Genomic DNA, 11,474 nt, shown 5'->3' with positions numbered 1-11,474 from the left:
AGTCTGAAGGAGAAAACAGCAAAAGTGTGAAAATTAGAAAATTAGAATTTTATTGAGCATGACAAGTCCTCTTTTACAGCTTATCACAAAGAGCCAAAGTTTCTTACCAAATTATCACAGATTCATTTATCGCCGTTCTTCTCACCATCACACTTGTGTTTCTTAATCCGAAACTTGTCATCTAATCTTTTATCACACGCAACACAACTGAATGGTTTCTCGCCAGTGTGCATTCTTGCGTGTCTTGTCAAAGCTCGTCTTTGAGAGAACTTTTGACTCCACACTAAGCAAGAAAAAGATTTCCCGCTGGGATGTGTTCTCATGTGATAAACCAATCCAGCACGAGCCATGAAACGTAAATTGCAGACTGTGCAAGAGAAAGACTTAACTTTGACGTGTGTTGTGTGTCTTGTCAAGGTGCGCTTTTGAGAGAATCATTGATTACAAACTGAGCAGGAAAAGGTTTTCTCCCCAGTGTGTGTTCTCAAGTGTTTAACCAATCCTGAAAGAACCAAAACTTGTGTTGCAGTAAAAAGTTGTTCTCCTTGTGTGTGTTATTAAACTTCCTTTCATAGAGAATGTTTTACTTTAAACTGAGAACGAAAAAGGTTTCCCCCAGTATGTGTTCTTGTATGTGTTATTAAATTTGAAGAAGTGGTAAAACTTTGGCCACAAACTGAGCACACAAAAGGTTTTTCTCCAGTGTGTATTCTTGTGTGTGCTATTAAATTTGAGAAATTACAGGAACTTAAATTACAGACTGAGCAGACAAAAGACTTGTCTCCAAAATGTGTTATTGTGTGCTTGATTAAACTTCTTTTTTTATAGAGAATTGTTTACCACAAACTGAACAGGAAAAATGTTCCTCTCCAGTGTGTGTTCCCATGTGTAAGAAAATCTTTTACCACAATCCGAGCAACTGAATGTTTTCTCTCATCTTTGAATCATCATATTTTTTCCAGAGTACATTCGATAATAAAGGTTTTGTAACATTGAGAGCACTTCAAGTCTTTGTTGTCAGTGTTATGTCACCTTTAGAGTGCTCACCGTTATCAGTGCCAGGAGAGTTTGGCATCGTGTCGTCACTACCTGTTGGTGTGACTAAAAGGCTATCTTCTTGTGAGTCTCCACAGTGGTATCCATCACATTTTTCATCATCATCATCATCATCATCATCATCATCATCACCTTCAACCTTCACAATGATACAACTAAAGGGCAACTTGGTGAGATCAGTTTCTTCCTCTTCAATATTAAGGGCCTCTGGTTCCTCTTCCTGTTTGACATGTTGGTACTCTGGCTTCTCCTGCACCACACTAGAATTCCACTCTTGTTGCTCAGGATGAACGTTTTCACTGATGTCTGCATGACACAAGGTAAAATGAATGTTAGAGGTTAGCAAAAACACAGCTTAACACGTACAACGGTAGCAGTGACGTCACACAGTACACAAACACAAAGCTTACTGTTATTACTAACATTGTTACTGAACAAGCGAGAGTAAACAAACCTGCTCTTTGTGGTTCCTCTTGAGGCTTCTTGAAAACAACGCTGTATAGTTGACGTTGCTGCTCATTCTCCTCTTTTTTTCGACAAAGTTCCTCCTCGTACTCTTCTTTCACATGTTTGACACACATTCCCGAACAGCATTCGTGACACTTTTGACTCCTACTTGATCTCTGTTTACCTACGTGTTGATAAATGATAACAGACACAACTCTTTGTTTACAGATAGCGAGTTAAGATAAATTAGGCCGAGATTGTTTCGACGTGCACCGAGACGAGTTTATCAACACACGAAGATTTAATGAGTGAAGTTTTACTCATGTGAAGAACTAATGGGACATAATGCATCGAGGCTTCAGGCCGTTGAGTACTAATCAAGAACACTTGTCTTTGTTTCCAGAGCAAGCAAGCAAAACGTACACGGAAGTAAAGCTGCGTCGGTAAAGGTACGGCAGCTCAATTTGGACAAACTGTATTTGGACACAATATATTGTCGTTTCCACCCTGAAACGACCCGAGAGTTCCTTGAATTTCGGAATATATTAGGAACGGTTCCTGGGTTCGACGTTTAATCTTTTTTTTGTCATAGTTATTCCTGAACAACTTTTATAATAGGAAATGAGGCAAAACAATAGCACAATTTCTCTACGGCCAACAGACAGAAATTAATTAATTCAAACAGGGGTTTTCTTAAATTTCCTGTGATTATCTCAGACCCAATGCAGGAACAAGCAATGGCCTTCATGCCACATACTTATAAATAATGTCAGTTTCATGATTCATTTATAATCGTTATTTCATCAGGGTTCGTGTCTGTGGCAACTGGCAAGTTGTTTGTCCAAGTGGAATTGCCGTACAATATTATAATCCACTGCAGCTCTACCTTTGTGTACAGATTATCAGACTGAACGGCATTAACAAAATAACTCCACCCAATTTAACTGAATTTACTGAAGCAGTCACACAGTACGTCCGATCACTTCTTTACTAGACGAAAACATCATGAATTAAGTCCTCGTGTCCGGATAAACACGTCTCGAAGCACATTGAAACGTCTCCAGCTAGCTAATTTTAGCAAAGCTTGCTAGCTGCGAAAAAAATACTCGGTTTGTGGAGTATAAAGTGTTGTGATTGTCGTGGGAAAATGTCTGCCAAAATTGTGAAAGATGAGTATAAGACGGAACTTTCTCGGACAAAAGAAAACAAGCGACCACGTCAACCACTGGACGCTGTTTTCAAGAAGCCTCGAGTTGTGTTCCAGAGAGCAGGTTGGTTTTCTTTTAACTTGTTTAAGTTCCAGTTAGTTACTGTGGCAAAATCCAAGCAAGACGAGTCAAGTCATTAATTGTATTTAAACAGCCATAAGGCAACTCGTTGATTCTTGCTCAGTCTCACATCAGGATATAGTTTTGGAGTTTTCATTATGGTTAGTTTTTTTTCATTTTTGTTTTAACATTTGTTTCTTAAATTCAATTAGTTTTGATGAGGTTTTAAGCAGGTTTGCTGGTTTTTATTTGTTCAAAATTGTTCTTGTTATAATATTCATTTTATTATTTTATTTTTTAAATGTTTGTCAAGTGCAAAGATAATTTTAAAAAAATCGGTCACTAAGTATCGTGCAATAAAGTAAACGACAGATCTAAATTCGCTGTTTGACTTTCCTTCTTCTGAATGGATGTACAGCAATACCGAAATAAATAGAATTAAAATGAATCCTGAAAACTCAGATATGACATTAATTGAAAAAGGCAAAAGCGCAGGACATAATATTATCATATATTATGCGCTATAATTATAGTTAGTTTTAGTAAGTTTGATTTCAATTAGTTGAAGTTTTTAAAAGTATTTTGTTTTTATTTTATTTCATTGACAAATTATTACATTAGTTTTTGTTAATCCGCTTGTAACATATTTGCACATTAGCTGCTTTTCACGTAGTAGCTATACTTGCGTTGTTTACGCCTACAAGACAAAATATCTTGGCAGACAAAGAACAAGCAAATATATTGATTTGACGCATTTAATCTTGTTTACAATTGAGTTTATGGAAAGTGTGTTGACTGAGGGGAAGAAGATGCAGGAGGAACTTTTCTTTGGTTGCACAACTTGCACAGCAGTTGAAGTTGGTGATTTCCTGATTAACGGCCACTTCCTCCACCTCGCTCAAGTCTACTGATTTCCTTCTTGAGTTAAATCATCTGCTGTCTGTCTATTTGTCGAGTTCAGTGCGTTTCTCTTATGCATGTTATGACGTTACCATCATCAACTGTTAGTGTGTGGTAGTACAAGCTGCTGCCTTCCGTGCAGACGCCGCAGGTTTGACTCCCGGCCAGTGGTTTCAGTTATTGCTGCAGCATACAGCAACCTTGGATAAGAACAGTGCACATTTCTTCATAATCAACATGCATGATAAAAAAAAAAAAAATTACATTGTATTTTAGAATCACAGCATGAGACTTGACCTAACCACCATGTTTGTTTGTGTTTTTGTGTCCTATAGATGTCAGTCAAGAATATCTTAGCCCAGATCAGCAGGAGCCAGACTCCCCTTTCTTCAAAGAGGAAGACGAGAGAGTCTCGTCTTACATCACAGAGGAGACACAGTCAGAACTTCCCCGTGTCAAAGAAGAAGAACAAGAAGCTGATATCACCAATCACCCATTGACTGATGTCGTCATCAAGAGTGAAGAAGATGATGAAGGTGAAGGTAATGGTGGATCCCAAGCAGACAGCCTCTTAGCTCCACTATCAGACAGTGACAACCAACTGTCACATACTTCTGACACTGATGACGAGGAGCAGTCAAAAGGTGACAGGACATGTCACACTGACAACAAACGCTGGAAATGTTGTCAATGTGAGAAAACCTTTGATGCCAAGTATACTTTGAAAATTCACATGAGAATCCATACTGGAGAGAAGCCATTTGCCTGCTCGGTTTGTGGTAAAACATTCACTCAGAGGGGACATTTGGGAACACATGCAAGAAAACACACTGGGGAGAAACCTTTTGTGTGCTCATTTTGTGGTAAACGATTCTCTGGAAAGGGAAACTTAAGAACACATACAAGAACACACACTGTGGAGAAACCTTTTGCCTGTTCAGTGTGTGGTAAACAATTCTCTATAAAGGGAAACCTAAGAACACACACAAGAACTCACACTGGGGAGAAACCTTTTGCCTGTACAATTTGTGGTAAAAGATTCTCTCAAAAGCCAAATTTGGTGACACACGCAAGAACTCACACTGGGGAGAAACCATTTGCATGCTTAATTTGTGGTACAACATTCTCTACAAAAGATGGTTTAATCAGGCACACAAAAACACACACTGGAGATAAACCTTTCCCCTGCTCAGTTTGTGGTAAAAGATTCTCTCAAAAGCCAAATTTAGCTGCACACGTAAGAACACATGGTTTGAATGGTTGAATGCCTTTAAGCACACGTTTATGAAACTGCTTTTTAGACTTGAAAAAAATCTCAAATTTAGGAAATAGAGTAAAAAATAAATTATCTAACAAGTGCAAGGAGCTAGCAGGCTTAATAGAATGTCTTATAAAATGAAATGAAAACATCAGTAAATAAATAGCTCCCGGAAGTTTTCTACAATAAATAAAGTTTTACAAAATGTCAATATAATTAAACTGTATATTGAATATATAATAAAATTTATTTTTTGTCTTTTATTATGATTATCTCTGTTTAAAGTCCCAAAACTAAAAAGAGCATCCTCAACGCAGCTACTGGCCAGCATGTCACCAGTGTGAGTAACAGCCGAGAACTTAACATCTAAAACTAATCCACTTTGTGATTGATTGCTTGTCGGCCATCTGACTTAAAAACAAATTTAAAAAAGATCAGCCCAACCGACACTAATGAAGCCAGATTTAAGAGGACAAAGGGAAAAAAATCCTACACGGCTCACTGAGTGGTGAGCACATTTGAACACAGTTCTGAGGGTGACTGTTTGAATCTAGGCTCCGGCCATCCTGGGTGGAGTTTGTATGTTCTCCCTGTGCTTGCGAGGATTTTCTCTGGGTCCTCCAGATTCCTCCCACATTCCAGAACATGCTTCTTAGGTTGTCTATTGGTGTGAATATGAGTGTGAATGGTTGTTTTCCTCTGTCCTGTGATTGTCCCGAGTACGCGCCACCTCTCGCCCCAAGTCATCTGGGATACCTGTGACACTAGTGAGCATAAGCAGTAGAAGGGCGGAAATGTTTTTCATACTCAGTTTTTGGCAAAAGACTGTCAAGTAAGGATCAGACCAAGAAACACAAGCCTGCTAAAGAGAATCGCAGCGATCAATGAAGCTCCAAATAGACCCTAATAGAACATTGACTTTTTGTGGTATAATAGAAAAGTGTTTATGTCATCTTAAATAAAATACAAGTCTTCAAACAGTGACAGTGTTCAATATCTTTCTATATTCTATTTGTGTTTTTCGCAGCATTACATGATACTTATCGCTCGTGTGCTCAGAGGTTACATCTCTTGACCAACAATCTTAAATGTTTCACTGAAATAAATTGGTTCTATAAAGTGACTATAGAAGCAACCTTAAGTTACTTCCAAGTATACAAATTTGCCAGACCATCCAACTTTCTTGAGGTCACATTACCTGTTGGTACAGAATGTGCTGGTAGCATCACAATCTGCTTGGATGGAAACTCTGATAGATTATAGCCAGGCCATCCAATAGCTGCTTCTTTACAGCTCTGCTGTATTGTGGACTATATGCCACGGAAGAGGCGCGACTTCGGGGTTTGTACCCATCAACTTTGTTTTCGTTTCTGGTTTGCGACGTGCGGGCCGTGTCTCAGTACTTGTGCTTCCGCCGGGCTCCAGGTGGCGAAGTGGTACCGTCACTTGCAAAGAATGCATGTTGGCGTGGGTTCGCTCCCTCGCCTGGCAGACCACGTTTGTTTGTGTGCGTGTTTGTGTGAACGAGTGAAAAAAAAAAACTTTAGCTTTTCCTTTGTGCACCTCACTTGCGCGTTCCGTCGACGGGTGCGAGGCTGCGAGTGTGTAGTGTCCAAAGCATTTCAGATTGCCGAGACGCCCTCCAGCCGATGAGCGGGGGCGCAGGGGAGTAAAACCCGGAAGTCGGAAGCCCGTGGCATCTATCTTAAAACGACTTAAATAATATTAAACAAACCGAGATAAGTTACAAGTATTCTTGCCAGAAGGAATCACAACCACAGAGCCAAAGCAGACAACATGGTGGTTGTTCAAAAACTGAAGACCTGTGTAAGTCACACAGCACGAGCTTCACTAATTGACTATGCCAGTGGGCCTCAAACCCCATGATATCTCAACCTACCAGGATCACTAAACACAGTGCTTACATCCTTGATAATATATATACAAACATACATGGTGAAATAACAATGGAGATATTTACACTAGGCATGAGTGATCATCACCCTGTATTTACAATCTATGAAAGATTAAGTATAAATACTGTGCAAAAAAACTCCAATCATCATAAAAGACACATCCAGAAAATAAAATCTTAAGAGAAGATTTGAAGAGACAGAACTGAGATCACGTGTATATATAAACAACTTAAATAATGATTATAATTCTTTCATGACCACACTCATAAATGCATATGATAAATATTGTAAAAAGATTACAATTCATGCACAAAGCAGGAAACAAAGCTTCTCACAATCATTGGGTTGAGAAATGCTTGTAAGAAAATAAATCTTCTGTATAGAATGTTTCTCAAACAAAGAACAAAAGATGCAGAGTCCAGGTATAATTTTAAAAAACAACAACAACTTGTATCCATCCTAAGAAGACAATAAAAAAATTACTTCACCAAATTACTAGGGAAAAGTAAAAGTAGTACAAAAAATACCTGGAGTATAATAAATAAAGTCTTGAATAAAGGCAAGGCAAAACCGATCTCTCCAAATTATTTCATTAAGGACCATTTGGTAATTTATGATAAAGAGGAAAATGCAAACAAATTCAACGACCACTTTGGTGCCCCAGGGATCAATTCTGGGGCCAGTGCTTTTTCTTCTTTATGTGAATGATATTACAACTATTTCAAAATTGTTCAAATGTATTTTGTTTGCAGACGACACTACTTTATTTTATGCCGGAAAAATATATATATAATGTATTGCAGGGGTGCTCAAGTTCGGTCCTCGAGAGCCCCTATCCAGCCTGTTTTCCATGTTTCCCTCCTGCAGCACAGCTTAATCTAATGGTCAGCTAATCAGCAAGCTTTGCAGAAGCCTGATAACAAGCCTGATCATGAAACCATGCTGATCAGGGGCAGATCTCACAAGTTTTACTTCTTTCTGTCCCCTTTCATTTCTTTTTCTTTTAAAGAGTGAAATAAATTTAAATTGAATTGAATTGAACCTTTTACACCAAGTACCACTTAGCTTAATAACCGACATAAAAAAACGAAAAAAACATAGTAGGCCCAAATATTATATATATAATATTAAAACACTGTAACATGTACATTTGTAATCTTAACATTGCATTTAATACAGGAAGAAAATTATTAAATAATGTTTCAATAAATTCAAGAAAAACTGCACAAAAACAATAAATAAATAAAAATACATAAATGCTTATTAACAGTTTTAAAATATTAAATGGATATGTAATGAACCGTACTTTGCCATACAAATCTGATTTGTTGTTGCTAGTACTATTATTATTATTATTATTATTACTACTACTACTACTACTACTACTACTACTACTACTACTACTACTACTACTACTACTACTACTACTACTACTACTACCACCGGTATTATTGGACTGAATAAAAAAAATGAAGCCACTCGTCTGTAACATTATTTGAATCGTGTAGGCTACAGTACATGCAGGGTCATCATTTGATCCACCCTTTCGCGTACCACTAGAGGAAACCCGTACCACACTGATAATCCCCGGACGATACTGTGGAAGGGCGTCTCATCTACATGCAGCTCATTTAACACTCTCTTTAGCCTCGTGCTTAAATAAAAGTTATTCATAAGATTTTGTTTTTAGTTCTTCAGTCACACGTTGTGTCGTGTCTAAATCCACGACTACGTTTTAAATTGTCGAGTCGCATGTTGGAGTTTGTCCAAATGTGCTTGCCGTACAACTTCACTCCCAGGCTCCAGCTCTATTTCCACTGCACGTACGGTTTGGCTAACCAACGGCGCTTCTTTATCATATTCAGTCCTTATCTTACTGAAGCCTCGAAACGTTACCTCCCATTTCTACTTTATGGGACTAAAACATAATTAAGTCCTCGTTTGGCGATAAACTTATCTCGAAGCACTTTGAAACTTCTCCGATTAGCTTTGTTTGTCCACTTAGGTTAGCATGCTAGCAAGTAACAACTAACAAAGTGACTTGTTTACAATCGATACATCGTTACGCAGAGATCAAGTGGGAGTGTTAAGTGTTGTGATTGTCGTGTGAAAAGGTACCATAAAAGGCTGAAAGAAGTGCATGAAGAGGACTTTATTGGGACTAAAGAGGAGAGCGAACGAAAACGTCAACACTTGGACGCTGCTTTCAAGATGCCTCGAATTGTGTTGCACAGAGCAGGTTTGTCCACGTCTGATTCTGACTTGTGAACTACTTTCTTGAACTAAAAATAAATAAATAACAGCAGACAATACTGTCTACAATCTGTCTGAGAGATGCTCCTTCCGTGTACCGAAAATAAAATAAAAACTAAATAAATACAAGGTTTGCAAAATAAAAACCAAATAAATACAGGATTTGCCGCAATGCCACATATTTTACATTCATAGGAACATTTTGTAATATATGCTATTCCTCTGATACCATAATGTTGCAACTTCCCAATCAGGATGTCATTATTAATTGTATATCAAAAGCTTTGAACAAGTAAAAAATAAACCTCCATCTCCACAATCACTCCCAGCCATCACTTGCATATTTTTTTTTAGTACAACTGCTAACTAAGTACAAGCTCATTATCCTAAGCCCTATCCTTCATTAAGCCATACTGAGATGCAGTGAAAACATTCAGTCTATTTAAATAATTGCTTAATCTATCATGGAATCTAGATTTTAGAGAGTCATACGTTTTGCTGGTAGAAATTGCCTAAAACATTTATTAACAGTAATACACAACATTTATATCACAACATGAGACTTGACTTTTCCAAACCATGTGTATGTCTTCTTGTGTCTTGCAGACATCAGTGAAGAATATATTTGGCCTGAGCAGCAGCCACAGCCTCCTCACATTAAGGAGGAAGAGGAGGAGGAAGGTCCCCACTACATAAGCAACAAAGAGGAGAATGATGTCACACAGCCTCTATTGACTGTTGTTCTTATGGAAAGTGAAGATGACAAAGGTCAAATTGAGGCGGACATTGTGGCTGAGCCTTCAATCAGCAGCTCTAGTCAACATAAGACAACAGTCGGTGATGGAGACACCTGTGGAGAATCAAAACCAAAGAGCCTCTTTGCGCCACTATCAGACAGTGACGTCACACATGATGATGATGATGATGATGATGATGGTGAAGAACACTCTAAAAGTGATTTGACAGGTCACAGTGACTCCAAGAACGTGAAATGCTCTGAGTGTAACAAAACTTTTTTCAACAAGTCATCATTGAAAAGACACATAAGAACACACACTGGAGAAAAACCTTTTTTCTGCTCAGCGTGTGGTCTTCAGGTAACTCAAAAGAGTAGTTTAACAGATCATATGAGAACACACACGAAAGAGAAACTTTTTGCCTGCCCAGTCTGCAACTTAAGGTTTGGGAATCGTTCATATTTAAAAATACACATACGATTACACACTGGGGAGAAACCGTTTTCTTGTTCAGTTTGTGGTAAAAGATTCTCACTAAAGGGAGATTTAAGAATACACACAAGAACACATACTGGGGAGAAACCTTTTGTCTGCTCAATTTGCGGCAAAAGATTCACCCGGAAGGGACATTTGAATGCGCACAGAAGAACACACACTGGAGAGAAACCTTTTTCATGCTCAGTGTGTGGTCTTCAGGTAACTCGAAAGAGTAGTTTAACTTATCACATGAGAACACACACTGGAGAAAAACCTTTTGTCTGTACAATCTGCAACTTAAGTTTTGGAAGTCGTTCATATTTAAAAATACACACACAATTACACGCCGGGGAGAAACACTTTTCTTGTTCAGTTTGTGGTAAAAGATTCTCTCTAAAGGGAGATTTAAGAATGCACACAAGAACACACACCGGGGAGAAACCTTTTGTCTGCTCAATTTGTGGGAAGAGTTTCACACGGAAGGGGCATTTGAATACACATGCAAGAACACACACTGGGGACAAACCTTTTGCCTGCTCAATTTGTGATCAAAAGTTCTCTGAAAAGGGAAGCCTGACAAAACACGCAAGAACACACACCGGGCAGAAACCTTTTGTCTGCTCAATTTGTGGGAAAACGTTCACTCGGAAGGGACAGTTAAATGCTCACACGAGAACCCATAATGGAGACTACCCTTTTTCCTGCTCAGTTTGCAACCAAAGATTTTCTGAAATAGGAACCTTAAGAAAACACACACAAGGAAGAAACCTTGCACAGGTTCAGTGTCCAACATTAGTTTAGAATTGGAAGAACCTCGTTCTAAGCAGCAGGAGCTGAACTCCCACATTATAGAGGAGGATATCATCTGATTTCCATTGACTGATGTCATTGTGAAAAGTGAAGACGATGAGAATGTGACAATGGTTTCAATGTAACAACATTTTTGATGTGAAGACAGAATGGAAATGACACAAAGAGAAGCTTTTCAGCAAAAGGTGTTCTGTCCATAGTTGTTTAACACATCTAGATGTAAGTACCATGAAATAAAAGCTGGATATCTAAACGTTTGTGTCATATTCCTCTTTTGATCTGAAACAAAAATGTCTTCAGTGTACAACAAAAACAAATGCATTGGACTTTTCATTCCAATATTTTAGAGAGG

The 11,474-nt window shown here is 38.3% G+C and overlaps 3 protein-coding genes across 3 annotated transcripts; 2 read left to right on the top strand and 1 right to left on the bottom strand.

Annotated features, from left to right (window-relative positions):
* Positions 1–27: 27 nt before the first annotated feature.
* LOC147177392 (uncharacterized) lies at positions 28–1,939 on the bottom strand. Its single transcript, XM_086072153.1, has 2 exons — positions 1,511–1,939; positions 28–1,362 (listed from the first exon to the last, which is right to left on the bottom strand). Exons 1-2 carry the CDS (start codon positions 1,635–1,637, stop codon positions 1,004–1,006), a joined length of 486 nt encoding a protein of 161 aa, XP_085928279.1. The 5' UTR covers positions 1,638–1,939; the 3' UTR covers positions 28–1,003.
* A 439-nt stretch (positions 1,940–2,378) lies between these two features.
* On the top strand, positions 2,379–5,911 carry LOC147177391 (uncharacterized). Its single transcript, XM_086072145.1, has 2 exons — positions 2,379–2,774; positions 4,007–5,911. Exons 1-2 carry the CDS (start codon positions 2,651–2,653, stop codon positions 4,933–4,935), a joined length of 1,053 nt encoding a protein of 350 aa, XP_085928271.1. The 5' UTR covers positions 2,379–2,650; the 3' UTR covers positions 4,936–5,911.
* Positions 5,912–8,640: 2,729 nt separating this feature from the next.
* LOC147177390 (uncharacterized) lies at positions 8,641–11,375 on the top strand. Its single transcript, XM_086072135.1, has 2 exons — positions 8,641–9,084; positions 9,705–11,375. Exons 1-2 carry the CDS (start codon positions 9,057–9,059, stop codon positions 11,111–11,113), a joined length of 1,437 nt encoding a protein of 478 aa, XP_085928261.1. The 5' UTR covers positions 8,641–9,056; the 3' UTR covers positions 11,114–11,375.
* The last annotated feature ends 99 nt before the right edge of the window (positions 11,376–11,474 follow it).

Source organism: Leptonotus elevatus, chromosome 3, assembly GCF_054856555.1.
Source record: "Leptonotus elevatus isolate MCC_2025b chromosome 3, RoL_Lele_1.0, whole genome shotgun sequence".
In the NCBI taxonomy this organism is placed as follows: Eukaryota; Metazoa; Chordata; class Actinopteri; order Syngnathiformes; family Syngnathidae; genus Leptonotus; species Leptonotus elevatus.
This window is presented reverse-complemented; position numbering and strand designations above follow the sequence as displayed.

Excerpts from the sequence above, each read along its gene's own strand:
- LOC147177392 (XM_086072153.1), bottom strand. The coding sequence starts at position 1,637 with ATGTGTGTCAAACATGTGAAAGAAGAGTACGAGGAGGAACTTTGTCGA. Across the intron at positions 1,363-1,510 it reads AGAGGAACCACAAAGAGCAG|ACATCAGTGAAAACGTTCAT; the intron begins GTTTGTTTACTC and ends TGTGTCATGCAG.
- LOC147177391 (XM_086072145.1), top strand. The coding sequence starts at position 2,651 with ATGTCTGCCAAAATTGTGAAAGATGAGTATAAGACGGAACTTTCTCGG. Across the intron at positions 2,775-4,006 it reads AGTTGTGTTCCAGAGAGCAG|ATGTCAGTCAAGAATATCTT; the intron begins GTTGGTTTTCTT and ends TGTGTCCTATAG.
- LOC147177390 (XM_086072135.1), top strand. The coding sequence starts at position 9,057 with ATGCCTCGAATTGTGTTGCACAGAGCAG. Across the intron at positions 9,085-9,704 it reads AATTGTGTTGCACAGAGCAG|ACATCAGTGAAGAATATATT; the intron begins GTTTGTCCACGT and ends TGTGTCTTGCAG.